Source organism: Mustela erminea, chromosome 19 (genome assembly GCF_009829155.1).
Source record: "Mustela erminea isolate mMusErm1 chromosome 19, mMusErm1.Pri, whole genome shotgun sequence".
In the NCBI taxonomy this organism is placed as follows: domain Eukaryota; kingdom Metazoa; phylum Chordata; class Mammalia; order Carnivora; family Mustelidae; genus Mustela; species Mustela erminea.
In genome coordinates, this window is record NC_045632.1 from 6,485,171 (window position 1) to 6,501,447 (window position 16,277).

A 16,277-nucleotide genomic window follows, 5' to 3' on the forward strand; every position below is an offset into this window, starting at 1 on the left:
GGACGTTGGTGAGGCTGGGGACTCACATGCCACCTAATGAACTTGTTATGAGTGAGCTAATCAGGTTTCCTCTACCTTAGTCCCTTCCCAGTGAGTCACTCAGTAGTTGTACACATGCTTATTGCACATGTCAGTTGATCTGGGTTGTAGGAAGCCATTAAATCAACCAATCAATTCCTCCCTCTGGAAAGTAAGTTCCTGTAAGTAGTAAGTCAGCCAATGGTGAGTTTGGCTAAGTCCGCGTGATGCCCTTAACCGAATTCAAGGAGGACGTTGGGTTGTCACGGAAATAGCAGAGTGGAGAGGTGCTGAGGACAGTCCAGGCTGGAGCTGTGGGCACCCAAGACGAGGGTAAGTCTGGAAAGGGAAATGATTATTTAGCAGGAAGAGGAAAGAGGTTTCTTGTGGAGACAACCCATGGCTGCACCAGGCCCTGGAGAAGGGAAAGAGACGTGGAAAAGATCATAATTTTGAAGTCAGAAGGACCATTACACCTGGGCAATAACACCTGCTCCTTTTACAGATGGGGAAAATGCGGGGGGAAACCAGAGAGGGAACAGCACTGTCTAAAGTTTCCAGCGAGTTACTGGCAAAGCCTTATCTGGAATCACCTTCAGAGTTCTCCTTAATATTTGATTTGAGGTTGTAAATAAATCACTATATTCAATTAGATTCTGAGGATTAATTTCTAATTAAATTTTTTAATTTCAAAAATAAAGACCTAATCTAACTGAAAGGAGAACTAGGCTAATCAACCCTCCCCTCTCAGTAACTGAGCAAGCAGATGAAAAAAAATGGTATGGATATAGAATACCAGCAACTGGGGTGGCTTAGTTGTTTGACTCAGTTGGTTAAGCATCTGCCTTCAGCTCAGGTTGTGATCCCAGGGTCCTGAGATTGAGCCCCAGGTTGGGCTCCTTGCTCAGCAGGGACCCTGCTTCTCCTCTCTCTGCCTGCCGCCCACTGTGCTTGTGCTCTCTCTCTGTCAAATAAATAGATAAAATCTTAAAAAAATACCATCAGCCAAATTGACTTAAGTGACATTTATAGACTATCCCATCCAACAATATAGAATACACATTGTACTCAATAGCTCCTGGAACACTTAGACCATATTCTGAACTATAAAGTCTCAACAAACTCAAATGAATTGTAATAATATAAAGTATGTTTTCTGACCCCAGTGGAATTAAACTGGAAGCTAATAGTTGGAAAATCATCAAGATATGTGCTTATACATTTTTTTCAGACAAGAACCTTTTTAAGACCCTGGAGGACACAAAGATCTATTTGATGTAGGATCTTTCCTCAAGAATCTCACTCTTGGATAGTTCTCCTGTAGGATATTTGACCAGTTTCCCAAGTAAAGAAACAACCGAATGAAGAGGAAGCATATTTGTAGGCTGTACAAGGTGAATATAGCAGCTCCACAAAGCTGTCAGGGAACCAGGACCACTATATTGTTGTTTATGGTATCCTTAGTCTGTGGCTTTGATCTTTATGGTTATCTCATGGTTGTCAAATGGCTGCTCCACCTCCAGCATCACATCCATATTCCAGGGAAAGAGGAGGAGAAGGAGCAAGAAAGGACAGGTTTTGAAAAAGAAGAAAGCAACAAAGAGAAAGTAGTGCTGATATCAGAAAAATAGAAATCTCAAAAGTCTTTGGCAGGTAGCCTCATGGTTGGTATTCTAAGTAGACAAGTCTCTCAGAATATTTGCTTAATAACAAATCTAGCAGAGTCCAAAGTTTTTATTTGCATTGCACATGTGGGAGAAAAGAAGAGTACAGTCCTACAGATGGGTGTACAATTTAAGAAAACAGAGATGTCAGTTACAATATTATTGTTATCAGAGCAAGAAATTATCAAATAAGACAACTGGTCAGAATTCTATTTTATTTGGATATCATTTTCATAAGACATGGAATAATTTCTAATGTCTTTAGAGTCTCATAAGACCACTTTATTTAAATTGTTCTTCCAAGGGCGGATTTGTATCAACAGAAAACAGAACAAGTCAGCAACAGTCATGAATATTCATACAAAACTGTATATTGCAAAGGAGAACATAAATTATATTCTTATAAACATTCTCAGTTTTGTACAATATCAAATCAAATTCCTTGAGTCCTTTTATAACACAAAACAATATCTTTTGATTTATAGCTTCAGGGGAAGTGAACATCTTTTTCAATTCTTTCTAAGACTTGTTTCCTTTCATTATGAAAACTTATTTTTTTTAAACCAGGGTGTGGAATTCCATTAGCTAGCATTATATGCAAAAAACAGACCTTCAGAGCTCAGTTGTAATGGTAAAGAAAGTAGGGTAAATGCTGAATAGGCTTTTATCCACACAAGACATTTTTCTTGTACTTGTACTGGTATTGGCCACAACAGTCATAGAGCCATTCCTGGATGTAGAGGAGGCAGAGAAATAAAGTTTTTTGTTTGTTTGTTTGTTTTATTTTGTTTTGTTTTTAACTGGGGGCTGATCATCTGAACAAATTTAAAATTATAAGTATACACAGGAGGGTGGTTATCAGGTAGGCATTTCTCAGAGTTTGTCTGAGACATTGCCCTAAAAGAGATGAATGGATAAGGATATTGAAGTGAGTCTAGGAATGGAGGCTTCTTTCTGGTTGTGGAGATCATGGAAGGCTACCTGATGGAAGTTCATTTGACCTGGACTTAGAAAGAGGGCTACGATTGAATGTGGGCAGAGGGGAGAGTTGCAGAAGAATGTAGTGAAAAGAAAAGTGGCCCAAGTAAACATACAGAGACAGGAATGTATAGACTATATGTGGAAAGGTACTTCTCTCTTTGACAGGCAAAGAATAGCAGAGGCTAGGGAAAGAAGCAGTGGAGATAGGGCAACTTTTTGAGCAAAAACATGGACAGCCTCAAATGCAAGGCAAAGGAGTTTGGAATTTATCCTGTTGACCTAAACATGTCTTCTATTGCTTAAATACTACTTAAATATATTCTGTCCTCTCCATCCGCATGGCCACTGTTTCTTCCTCTTGAACTGTTTCTTTCTCCTCGATGCAGATCTATAGTGATCTTTATGACACCCAAATATGTTCCCCATGGTTCAGAACCTTTGAAAGTGATTTTCACGACTTCCCCCATCGACTTGGGAGAGAGGTCAAGCTTCTCAGTCTGGCAGTTGAGGTCCTTCAAAGAGGGAAGGACCTGGGGGTGATGACTAGAGGAGAAAGAAGAAAGACATGGTACTGGGGCTCCAGAGAGTCTCGGAAACACTGCTCTATCCTTGAAATTCCTTAGCATCTGTTCCCATGAAGCTCCTAATTCTCAAGGTGAACAGAATTTAAGAGTGGTTGAAGAGACAAAAGCCCCTAGTAGGCTATGAATTTACCTCAACCTCTACCCCATGCCTCTTACTGCTGATTCTCTTTTCAAATCCTGCCCTCCACAATATATGGATGAGACCTGAGTCAGCAACTGGATAGGTCCTGGCCCTTTCTTGTCCCTGAGATCCTGTTGGTGCTTATGTCATTGCCACTGTTATGGTTGGGTAAATAGAATGAGAATCAGGGTTGGAGGTGTCTGAGGAAGTGAAAAAAGAGTGGGGGTGAGGTGGGTATGGGTGGGGAGTGGAAGACAGTGCTGAGTAAGGTGAAGACATAGAGAATTAAGTACTTGATAAATAATAAATAATAGACGTCTTCCATGTGCATATTCTGTGACTCACAGTGTGTCCCATTTCATCTACCCAAAAGCTCCTGAGGAATTATTGTCCTCATTTCACAGATGAGGAAACAGGCCTTGGGAGATTCAGCAACTTGCCACAAGTCATTAGAAATTTCGCTATTGGAGTGCCCAACTCCTCTGACTCCTAATTCCATTTTAATGCCATGCCCATGCCACTCCAGAACTTCAATGATAGATGTATACACATCTGCTTTCTCAACACCATCATCTATATAGTAGGTGTTATTAAGTCACGTCTTAGAGAAGAGAAATAGCATGGTGTTCCAGAACCAAGAGTGTTGAGATCCCTTGTGGTGATGTTTTGGAATACTGGACTTAACAGTAGAAAACCAGGTTCTAGTTGATGCTGTTACTCCTTTCTCTGTAACCTGAAGCAGGCCTTTAGCCTTTCTGAGCCCCAGCTTCTCCCCTGTCTAAGGGACTATAAAAAACCATTATCAGGATGGCTTAAACTGATTTCTATGAAGGTGTTGGAAAATCTATAAACAATTATACAAGTCAGTAATACAACCATAATTTTAGGATGGCATTACTAGAAGTGGCTTCGGCCTCCTTCCAATTTATACATAAGGGACCTGTCACCTGGGAAATGAAGAAAGCAGTGAAAAGAATACTTGTTCAGTGAGAGCCAACAGCTAAGTTACAGTCTACAATTATTATAGAGAACTATGTACATCTTTAGTTAATATCTCTTGATTCCCACAACACTGTAGTATTGGTAGTATTGTGCCCATTTTTCTGATTGAGAAACTGAGATTCAGAAATGGAGCTACATGGCCAACCTCACAAGATATAATTACTACCAACACTAAGAACAACAGAAAAACCTAGCGGGCTAAATTGTGGTGGTACACTTAGGAGTCCACAAGACCACCCTCAGGTTCAATGATTCACAAGAAAGACTCACAGAACTTAGCAGAACTGTTATATTCTCAGTTGCAATTTATTATAGCAAACAAATGGGGATTAAAATCAGCAGAGGGAAGAGGCACGAAGGGCAGGATTTAGGAGAGACTAGGCATAAACTTTCAGTTGTCTTCTCCCAGTAGAGTTGTGCATACAGTATTTATTTCTCCTAGCAATAATGTTTGGCAATATGCCCAGTGTTGCCAGGCAAGGAATCTCACTCAGCTTTAGTGTCCAGGGTTTTTACTGGGGGCCTGGTCCCATAGGCATGGCTGACCTTAGTCTCTGGCTCCTCCAGAGGTCAAACTGATACCACATATGGCCCAAGGTCCCTTCCATAAACCACTTTGTTCATATAGACCATCCAGCATGACCCATGGCCCTAGGTAATAGACACTCTTATCAGGAGGACATTCCAAGGGCTTAGAGGTTACCTCCCTAGAACTGGGAAAGGGTCAAACCTTTCTAGGGTAAGCTTAATCCTTTAATGCACAAGTGGGATACTGGAGGACACTAGGTTAGTCAGTTTTTCAACTTAAATCCCTCCCCACAGTGTTACTTTCTCATGTTTTGGTGGAACTCAAGAAGATACAAGTAGAAGATGTGTAATCCTTTGAATATTTGAACTTCCCAAGGAATCCCCAAGCAATTCTGTGCTCATGGCCTACTGGCTCAATAAAAATATCAGGGCCTGTGTAGCTATAAATCAACCCAGTGCTACCATAGATAATAACACCAAGGGCAGATTCCACACTATTTGAAATCTTGACGAACAAGACTGTACCCTGCTGATCCACAATGTACTTAAAAGGGACACCATGGCATACTTATTCTGTGCAGATCTAGAGCACAAGAGTCCTTCCTGTAAGAGGATATAAAACTCTCCATATCAGATGACAATCTCATTCAAATGGGTGGTTTGTAAAGGAGCAACTCCAAGAAGATGTTCTGGTAATTGTGTGGTTTTTACTTCATAGAGCTTTATAAAATCCTATGTATTTCGTTTTTTACAATAATACAATATATGGTACAATTGATAACTTTATTTCTTTATTGATAGAAATACAAAGAGGGGGAACGTGATTTGCCCCACACCATCCAGCAAGTAAGAGGTGGACAGGGAAGCAATCACAGATCTGCTGGAAAGGGGCAGAGCCTGAGGGGAGAGTTGGATTGGGAGGGAAGATGCACTGTAGGAACTGACCCTAGGAGGTCTGGGCTGGGGGACAGGTAAGGAATCAGAGGCAATGTAGATCTCAGAAAATTCTCTCACCCTTAGGCTTGAGTCCAGGATTCAGGTTCAAGCTCTGCCTCCTTAAGGAAGTCTCCTCAGTTTGCTCACCTAGATAGTGCATAGAAGGGATATATCCATGTGAAAATATATCCAACAGTAACAGTATCAGGTTCCATGAGGTTATCAGAGTGGGGAGGGTGTACCAGGTGAACTTATGGGTGAGAAAATGCTTTGTAACCTGGAGACACTGGTGGGTCATTGAAGTATCCATGAGGATCCCTTGTTTCAGTCCAATCTGTCTTTCCCTTCAGGGCAGACCCAGAAACCAGAGCTCCACATCCTAGAGATTCTCGTGGCTGGGGATCCTATGATTTTGACTTGTACCATTAAAGGCACCGAAAAGAAAACAAAGCCCCTTTCCTTTCCTGGAATTGACCCACCATGTTCACCAGCACAGATGGCTCCAGCAACTCCTCCTCCTACTGCTGTACCTCACCCTGAAGCCTCAGGATTATAACACCACCCTCAGATGTCATTTGAATTTCTCCCCAGCTATGTTCTCTGGAAGTGCTGGGGTTGCATTCCAAGTGATCTGTGAGTGCTGGTGGGCAAAGGAAGATCCAGAGTCTGGGAGAAGTGGTGGGCTCAGGAGAAATTCCCGAGTCCTGGGGCAGGGTTGGGTGGGAGGAGTCTGGCAAGCTGTCACATCTTTACCAGGCTTCAGCGGCTGAAAGACCAGAGGTAAGAGCTGAACAAGAATCAGACACAGGTGAGGAAGAGGATGAAGGGAAACTGGTCTGAGAAGCCCAGCTTCTCTGGGCTTCCAGAAAGTTTTTCTGAAGCTCCTGGGGAATCAGGAATAAGAATAGGAATAAGGAAAAGGAGAAAGTGGCGAAAGGAAGTAAGGATGCCTTGGTGACTGCTGACCTGCTCTCCCCATAGCACCCACAAGGCTGCTTAATGCCTCTTGTTCCTTGGAGAAGACTCTGCAGTGTAGCTGTTCCTTCCATGGGCTCCCTACACCCTCTATGCAGTGGTTGTTGGAAGGTGTTCCTGTGAGTGTCAACAACACAAATAGCATCTTCAAGGTGACTTCCACGGTAATTGGTGCCTGGAACAACAGCACCATTAGCCTCACTGGGGAGCCAGATTTACTCATGAATCTCCGCTGTGAGGGGAAGAACCAATATGGAATCCATGCTTCACGTGTCTTCCTACTACCAGGTCAGTACGCAGGGGTCTACTGACTGGGCTAGAACAACAACACCGGGGGATCAAAATGAGGATGGGCACAGGGCCAGAGGAAAGAGTGGTAGCTCAGACTTCACAGCCTTAGGAGAAAAAAAAAATACCACTCTCACTTCCCTCTGATTCCAGATAAGCATTCAGGTTCCAGTGTGTTCGTGAAAGGGCTGACCCAGGGCATCATATATGGATCCATCATCTCCGCACTGTTCTTCTTCTTCCTTGTCCTCCTCATGTGAGTATCAGGTTAAAATTCATCATCAAGCCTTTTCCAACACCTACTACATTTATTTATGTTCTTTATTTCCTTCATTATAATCCTTCCAGTCTGTTCTTTTTGCCCCCTTAACATGGTCTCTTGTATCATTTAATTTAGCCATTCTTCTTCTCCCGATATGTGAGTGTAAGGCTATCAGTTTCCCTCTAAGCACGACTTTAGTTGCATCTCACAAACTTTGGTATAAAGTATTTTAGTATCACTTGGTTAAAATAGTTCTAATTTCCATTTTGATTTTTAACCCAGGAGAGATTTTCTTAGACATACCAATGTATTCTAATGATCCTGTTTTCTTTATTTCTAGCTTAAATCCAATAAGTGGATTTAATACTATGAATTATTTCAATTCTTTATTTTCTTTGTGGTAGTTTTTATAAACATTCCACACAGGCTTAAAAAGAATGTGTATTCTACACTTGATGAAGACTGTTTTCAACAGATACTTAGGCTTTTTCTTTCTTTCAGATACATAGGCTTTAAACCAAGTTCATCTTTTCTAGTTGTATTGTGATTTCTGCTCAGCGCCCTTCTCTGCACTTCTCCTCCCATCCCTGCTCCCCTCTCTCACCAGGCTGACATTTACTCATCATTAAGGGCTCAGCTCACAGCCTTTATTACATCATGTGTTCCAGGAAACCTTTCCTGGCACTGGGCTGGGTGCCTTTTCAGGGCCCCCACAGCCATCTGGGCTTTTGGATAGTATTAGTGCTAATGGTTCTACTCTGATGTGACTAAGTGTGGGTATCTGTTTTGTTTGTTTGTTGTTAGGTACATCTGCTTTGCCTCTTTCATCTGTGCTCTCGTGTCTGTTACCTCCATCATTTCCTTTCCCTGTGGGCTTCTCATTTAATATTTCTCAGATTTTCTTTTTTCCTCTGTTTGTCCTTTTGCCCTATGTCCTGCATTTTCTAGGGATATAGACAAGAAAGCAAGTGCTAGGTTAAAGGTCCATACAAGGGAGATACTAAGGGGACCCCACCCTTCAGAATCTCCATCCTTGTAGGGGAGGGTGGCATCCACACTGCCTAGAAATCCTCCCACACAGGACACCTGGGTGGTTCAGTCAATTAAGTGTCTGACTCTTGATTTCAGCTCAGGTCATGATCTCAGGGTCCAGGGATCAAGCCCCACATCAGCTCCTTGCTGAATGGGGAGTCTGCTTCCTTCCCTCTCCCTCTGGCCCTCCTCCCCACTCTCTCTTTAAAATAAATAAACCTAGGGGTGCCTGGGTGGCTCAGTGGGTTGAGCTGCTGCCTTCAGCTCGGGTCATGATCTTGGGGTCCTGGGATCGAGCCCCACATCGGCCTTTCTGCTCGGTGGGGAGCCTGCTTCCCCCTCTCTCTCTGCCTGCCTCTCTGCCTACTTGTGATCTCTACCTGTCAAATAAATAAATAAATAAAATCTTTAAAAATAAATAAATAAAATAAAATAAATAAATCTAAAAAAAAAAAAAATCCTCCCCCCCCCCAGAGCCTTCCCCAATATGATGCCTTATCAGTATTACAGATGTTTTCTTTCCTTCCCCTCTTCTCTTATCTCCTTCCCCTCACTCGGCAACAACTTTTACCTACTTCACAGGAAAAAAGCAACTCCCAACACCTACAGAGTTATTGCCACTGGCACTGGTGATTTACTTCTTGCCTTTTTCAGAGAAAGAGGTATCTCTCTTCCTGTCCAAGGTTAGCCTCACCTCCTTTGCCTGGGAATCCATCTCCTCCACACTCCATTAATCATCTCTTCTGTCTCCTAAATTTTCAGTCATTCTTTCTTCACCAGTTCTTTCTCTGAAGGGTATAAACGTGCCCAAATCTCTCCAACCTCAGCCCCACAAACACCCTCTATGTACCATCCAATTTTTTTTGAGAGAAGAGCTTACTCCCACTGCCTGATTCTCATCACCCTTACATTCGTCAGTCCCCTACAATCTGCTCACCAGCACCACGCCATTGAAATGGCACTCTCTAAAGCAGTCATTTATCCTTATTCTCAGAATTATTCTCAAAATCCAATGGCAGATGTTCTATATTTTTCTTGTTCACTTTAGGTAGTGTTTATGATTCTGGTGGGTGGGGTGAGGCCCTCCTACCCATGGGCTTTTTTTTTTTCACAGTGAAGGAGGATGGTGAGGCCATCTGCTGAAAGATGTGGGTGGGAGCAGGGGTGAGGGGAAGGGATCAAGAAAAGTGGTGATGGGGATGAGATGATTGGAATAGCCACTGAGGAGAATGAGTGGGATCCACATGAAGACAAGGGAAATAATTGGTGACCAGCAGCAAAGGTCCAATGGTGACTGGAGATTGTTCAATATTAGCGGCAACAATGCCATTGCTGTGTGATGTTTCCTCCCAGTAGTGGTCATTGGAAGAAAAAGAGTGAAGGGTGGCATTGATCTAGATTTGGGAATTTGCAGGCAGGATGCCATGGAAGAATGATGGGGTGGAACACCAGAGAGATATGAAAGCTGGGGGAAAGAGCACTTCGAGTGGTAGCCATTGTTCCCCGTGAGGCAGGGTAAAAAGGAAGAGAAACCAAGGTGCTAGAGAATGTGGTATCTTGGATCCAAAGCCTCCATCTGTGAGATTAAGAAACAGAAACCAAAGACTGGAAGAGAGCATAAGGAACCTGAATAGGACAGAAGGAGGCACAGCATAGAGTATTGGGATTTTAAACTGTCGTAGGTGGAAAAGTTTTGGGGAATAATGCATGAAGGATAATGGTTAAAGGAGATAAGTCACATTAGTTAGGACTCTTCCAGTTGTGAGTAATAAGAGCTGAATTCAGCAAGCTCAAGGAAAAAGGAAACAGTTATTGCTATATGTTACTATATTATAGTCCCCTAAACTTAGTGACTTTAAACAATGGTCATTTTAGTATATCGCACAATTTCATGGATCGGGAATTTGAGTAGGGCCCAACTGAATGATTCTTCAGCTTCCTATGGTATCCACTGAGGTCACTTGGTGGTATTTAGCTAGCTGCTGGGCTAGGGCAGAGGGTCCAAGATGCCTACACTCTCATGCCTGGCATTTTGCTGTGGACAGCCGGAGGACGGGACTCACCTGGGCCCCTCTTACTTTCCATGCAGTGTTAGAGCCTCATCTGTCATGGTCCCTTCCAAGGCAAAGTTGCCAGTCCTTTTAAGGCTAGGCCTGGAATTGATAGAATGTCACTTCCATCATATTCTCTCAGAACAAGTCACAGACTGGCCAAGATTCAAGGGGAAGGGAAAATAGACCCCATTTCGCCATGGGAGGAGTGCCAGAAATTTGCAGCCATCTGTACATAATCTGCTACAGGAACATATTGACCATCTGTTAAGTCTAAGACTTCAACAACAGAGATTTATTTTCTCATGGTTCTGGAGGCTGGAAGCCCAAGACCTAAGTGTCAGCAGGATTGGTTTCTCTTAAGACTTGTTGGCTTGCACATGGCCACCCTCTTACCACTTCACATGATCATCCCTGTGCACACACACACCTGGTGTCTGTCCCTCTTCTCCTTTTTTTTTTTTTTAAAGATTTTTATTTATTTTACTATTTTTTAAAGATTTTATTTATTTATTTGACAGACAGATCACAAGTAGGCAGAGAGGCAGGCAGAGAGAGAGAGGGGAGGAAGCAGGCTCCCTGCTAAGCAGAGAGCCCGATGAAGGACTTCATCCCATCCCATCCTGGGATCATGGCTTTAACCCACTGAGGCACCCAGGCACCCTAGATTTTTATTTATTTTAGAGAGAGGGCAAGAGAGAATGAGTTGGGGGAGGACATGAGAGAGAAGGACAAGCAGATTTTGTGCTGAGTACAGAGCCCAGTACAGAGCTCCATCCCACAACCCTGAGCTCATGACCCCAGCCAAAAGCCAGAGTCTGCCACTTAATAAGCCACCCAGGCACCTGTCCCTCTTCTTACAAGGACACAAGTCATATTGGATTAGGACCCACCTAAAAGCATACATTTAACTTAATCATCTCATTGAAGGTCTTATCCAAGTACAATCACATGGATTAGGGTCTATCCATATAACCTCATTTTACCTTAATTACCGTTTTAAAGGTCCTTTCTTCAAAAACAGTTACATTCTGAGGTACTGGGTGTTGGAATGAATTGGGTGGGATAAGGAAGACACAATCCAGCCCGTAACAGGGAATATTTATACTTCAGACATGACTGGATCTAGGTATGCATATGTATTAAGAGTCTGCTGTCCCCATGCCTTTGCTCTGCTTCCTTCTGTGTGTACTTGACCCCTGGAGGCTCTCTCCACCTAGTGGCAAGATGGCCAGGAGCAGCCACATGATTGTATCCTATCTCGGCAACTCTAGCTGAGACAGGACTTGTCTTCCTCTTGAGGATATATCGGTCCAGAGAAGACTCTGATTGTCCCTGCTTCAGTCACAGGGCCATCCTCGACTAATGTTTAGGTGGGTGAGGTACTTTGGTGGGCCAGTCCTAAACTTGCCTACTGTGCCATTCCAGTCCCATAGAAACCATAATAAAAGCTCCCACATGTGCTTCCCCCTTCTACTTCCCTGAGCAACCCTGGAGCTTCCCCATGTGGCCCTGTGTGGCATGGTGTGCCCCTCTTGGGAACTTGGAGATTTTTTTTTAAAGACTTTATTTATTTATTTGTCAGGGAAAGAGAGAGCACACACAAGCAAGAAGAGAGACAGAGGGAGAGGAAGAAGCAGACTCCCTGCTAAGCAGGGAACCCAGCACAGGGCTTGATCCCAGGGCCCTGGGATCATGATCGGAGCCAAAGGCAGATGCTTAACCAACTGAAGCCCCTAGATGTCCCACCTCTTGGGAACTTTGAATAACAAACTGTCTGTTCAATGGCAGCCATTCCCCAATCTGTTAACTTCATCACAGCTGAATACAAACAAAATCCCATGTACATTCCCACTCCCGGGGAAGAGCCAGACTGAGCAAAGCAGGGGGACCAATGAGCAGGGCAATTGCAGTTGCCAGGGCAAGAAAGGAAGGGCACCAGTTATGTAACCAATGATACATCTACACAACAGAGCACCACGCAGCTGTGAAAAAGACTAAGGAGGCTGTCAATGTACTAACATGCACAGATACAGTGGAAATATTAAGAGAAAGAAAAAAGGTGTAAAAAATTAGTCTAGAAAAAAAAATCATATACATATTGAGACATCATAGGGCTGGGAGAGAACCTGAGGAAAGGCACCACCATGAAGGGACTTGGTTGGGGAGGGCTGGGACTTTGTCGTGAGGGTGCTGGGGAGCCATGGGATGGCTGGGAGCAGGGAAGGTACAGGTCAGCTCTGGGCCAGGAGGCTGGAAAAGAAGCTAGGAAGAAGATCCAGGCCAAGAGAGTAGGTATTTGTATGCCTGTTTGAGGAGGAGAGGGAGTTGCTGGTCACAGAACTAGCAAATGGAGGGAAAGGGTCTGGGTCTTCTGACCCCCAGCCCAGGGCTCCTTCTGGGAACAAGGAGGGGACGGGGAGATGGAGCACAGTATTAACCACAGGGCTCATTACTTTAGAGTGAAGATGCTTCAATGGTGGGAGGACAGGAACATTTCCAAGGCTAAAGAGGCCCCAATTATCCAGATACCAGAGTTGCTGGAAGAGCCAGAAACAGCTGTGAAGTCTGAAGCCAAAAGCACTGAGCGTCAGTTGGAGGTAAGTCCCTGGGCTGGGACGGACACCAGACAGACTGCTGCCCAGCTGAGGCCAGCTGACCTCCACATCCTGCCTAAACTCACCCACTGCCTGTTGACACCACCAGGGAACACTCTTTAGAAACAAAGATTGTCCGGGACCCCTAGACTTGCAAATCCAACCCCTCAGGGTCAGAGCCCAGAGGTTCTGCACTGCCAGCAATGTCTCGGACTCATTCTGACACATGGCCACTGGCAGGACTGGGCCTTACCTGAGTGTCTGTCTGGTGCCTCAAGCTGAGTCCCCTTCCAGCAGCAGAGTCCCCTTTGCTGTGGATGGTGAAGAGCCTGAGGGGCTCTGGGCCCAGCCCCTGCCCCATTTGGGAAGGCAGACTTGGCCACAAGTGGCTGCTGCCCTTCCGGGAGTGAACAGAAAATACTAGGGCATTGGCCTTATTATTATTAGTCTGTTCAAGGCTGCCATAATGAAGTGCCCCAGACTCAGGAACTTAAACAGCAGGCATTTTCACAGATCCGGAGGCCAGAAAACCAAGATCAAGGTGTCCGCAGGGCTGGTTCCTTGCGAGCACTCTCCTCGGCACCTTCTCCCTGTGTCCTCAAGTGGCCTTCCTTGTGCACGTGTCTGTGTCCTAATCTCTTTATGTGAGGACACATGTCATACGAATTAGGGCCCACCCTAATGGCCACAGTTTAATTTAATCATCTCTTTAAAGGTCCTGTCTCCAAATAAAGTCAGTGCGAGGTACTGTGGGTTAGGGCTTCAACATATGAATTGTAGGGGGAAGGGACTTACAAGGGGGAGGGCACGGTTCATCCGATGACACAAGCATCAAGGAGTTAGTCATAGCTTTCCATTGGGGGGGTACCCAGAGAGGGGAAGGGCTTGGCCAAGGCAGAAGAATGCCAGGATCTGGTTCTCCCACAGTCTAGGGCTCTTGAGCCAGAAGGACTGACCACGGGCAAGAAAGCTCCCAGACTGATCAAGACAGATGCGTGGCTCTCAGACGCCTAGATCCACTAGCCTGGTCAAACTTCTCAGACCTACAGAGCAGGAGCAGTATCTCCATCCAGAGACTCTGAGACCAGAAGTCAGCGCCAGGAGCTCACACATTTACCCCACAAGGACTCCCATGCGCTGGACCTGTTTGTCAGTCCCCTCCCCAACCAAGGACCTGCCTACTCTCTGCCCTTGAGCAACATGGTCTGGACAGGCCTGCCAACGCGCAGGACCACTGGTGACATGCACGGGACCCTGGCGGGGAGACAGCACTAGCAGACGGGCTAACGCTATTGTCCACACGGGCACTGTGACCCAGAGTGACAGTGACCCTCCTGCAGCTTCAGGCACTGCCAAGCAAAGCAACCTCCGCACTCTGCAGAGGGAAACTGAGACCCGTGGAAGGTAAGTGCCTGAAACACTAAAGAAGCCCAGAGGTCTCTCTGCAGGGACACTGGAGATCACGGGGCCGCCCTCCACACCCCCCAGCTGCAAATAGGGAAACAGAGGCTCACAGTGCCTCAGGCCACACAACAAGACTGCACAGCCCAGGACACCCCGCCCCCAACCCAGGACCCTTGCTCCCTGGAGCAGTTGTCCCTGTCCCCTGGAGATTTTTTCCTGACCTTATAAGACTATGGTGCGGAGGTTGCAAACTCAAAAGCTCACAGGGGCCGGGCAGGTAACAAAATGAGTGCCCCTGGTCCACATGAGAACCATGTGGTCCTGAGAGCAGGTGTCCCACCTGAAGGGGGAAGCAGAGAACTCAGATCCGACTCTTAACCTGTCCCCTCCCCCAGCAGGAATGAGATCTGCTGGGTCTTCTGGTTTCTCTTTTATCTATTTATTTATTTGTTTAAAAAATATATCCAGACATCTAGATTCCAGTGTGAAATTTCTGGATTCGAACTGTTAGTAACTGTTTTTAAAAAGCAGCACGGGCCCCGAAAAAGCCATATGTGGACCTATCATTTGCAAGTCTCATCGGAACCATAGACTTGGAGGAGACACCTTTCCTCTAAACACACCTCTTGCCCAAAGGTATTGTTATTCAGAATGCAAATGCCTTGCCCAGTGGAAACAGAATCCCCAGACCCTGGGCAGAGGCTTGGGTCTGGAAGGATGAGGAAGAATTATTTAGACGGAGAAGGACATTCCAGGAATTCATTCATAGGTGTTACCGCAAACAGCTGCGGTGTCCCCATGTGGCAGGCCTTGGGTTGGGGACACCGGTGAGTGAGGTTCATGTCCTGCCCGCAAGGCATTCCCTGGTCTGGCTGCGGCCTGCAGGGTCAAGGCTGCAGAAAGGGGGCATCAGGGAGGGGCAGGGGCCAGTACTGGGAAGAGAGAGTAAGACTGGGAGAACTGGGAGCTGGGGCATTGCCCCCTGATCTGGGCAGACATGCTGGGAGCTGGGAAGCCACAGGACGGAAAGTGGGGGACCTGGGGTGCTCCAGCGAGGGCAGCACAAGCAGGGGGCAACAGCGGGAAGGAATGAGCCAGTCAGGGCACCCCAGGCCGGCCAGAGGAAGCTCCTCTGCTCTTGGGCCTCCATCATCATCCAGCCGGCTCTCAGAAGCAAGAGGGACTGCTGCCTGACGGACACACAGGGCAGGGACAGCACCCTCGAGCTCAGCTTCGGAGGCCCAGCAGCCTGCCAGTTACGGACTCAGGGATACCTAGCTCAGGAAAAAAATATGCTGTCCCCATGGGTGGGTGGCAGGGAGCCAGCAGCAGCTCCGCAAATGAAGATGAGGTTGGAAAGTGGATCTTTGACCAAGGAGCAGCTGCCCTGCAGGGTCTCTGGTTCACCACCCACCCCTCCTCATCACTCTCTGCCTCCGTTGCCACCCCTCTTTCACCCACTCCCCCTGTTCCTCATCTAATACACGTTTTCCCAGGGCCCCCAAGTGCCACACTCATGCTGAGCCCTGCAGGGACACCGGCATGGGTCCCTCCCAGTGCAGACTGGGACACAAGTGCCTTCGGGGGAGGGGACTGTGAGTGGGGGACCACTGAGGTTCAGAGATGGATGCCCAAGCTGCTGAGAACCTTTATCCATCAGAGGAGGATGCTTCTGTCCCCATCTAGCCTGAGGTGACTACTCACTCCCCAGGACAAACCTCCGGTCTCTGATTGTGATATAACAGTCACTCATGTCACTGGGCAAATCTTGCTATTTCCTCACTCCACCTGAGGAGGAGATCATGGGGTAGATGGACTTTATAAACAGCTCTCC

At 45.9% G+C, this 16,277-nt stretch overlaps 1 protein-coding gene across 4 annotated transcripts; it reads left to right on the forward strand.

Moving 5' to 3' along the window:
* The first annotated feature begins 14 nt into the window (after positions 1-14).
* Positions 15-14,800, forward strand: LOC116579866 (SIGLEC family-like protein 1). Of its 4 annotated transcripts, none has more exons than XM_032325763.1 (7): positions 15-351; positions 1,250-1,412; positions 6,185-6,467; positions 6,816-7,097; positions 7,251-7,353; positions 12,904-13,042; positions 13,967-14,800. In XM_032325763.1, the coding sequence occupies exons 3-7, from the start codon at positions 6,428-6,430 to the stop codon at positions 14,051-14,053; spliced, it is 651 nt and encodes a 216-aa protein (XP_032181654.1). In that variant the 5' UTR covers positions 15-351; positions 1,250-1,412; positions 6,185-6,427; the 3' UTR covers positions 14,054-14,800. The 4 variants fall into 4 exon arrangements, with proteins under 4 accessions (XP_032181654.1, XP_032181656.1, XP_032181655.1 ...); XM_032325765.1 differs by having other exon boundaries at positions 6,190-6,467; XM_032325764.1 differs by having other exon boundaries at positions 1,343-1,412.
* The last annotated feature ends 1,477 nt before the right edge of the window (positions 14,801-16,277 follow it).

What these genes read in the sequence shown, in the direction of transcription:
- LOC116579866 (XM_032325763.1), top strand. Translation starts at nt 6,428, where the DNA reads ATGTTCTCTGGAAGTGCTGGGGTTGCATTCCAAGTGATCT. An exon ending in GGTTGCATTCCAAGTGATCT is followed by an intron (nt 6,468 to 6,815) that starts GTGAGTGCTGGT and finishes CTCTCCCCATAG; the next exon opens with CACCCACAAGGCTGCTTAAT. An exon ending in ACGTGTCTTCCTACTACCAG is followed by an intron (nt 7,098 to 7,250) that starts GTCAGTACGCAG and finishes CTCTGATTCCAG; the next exon opens with ATAAGCATTCAGGTTCCAGT.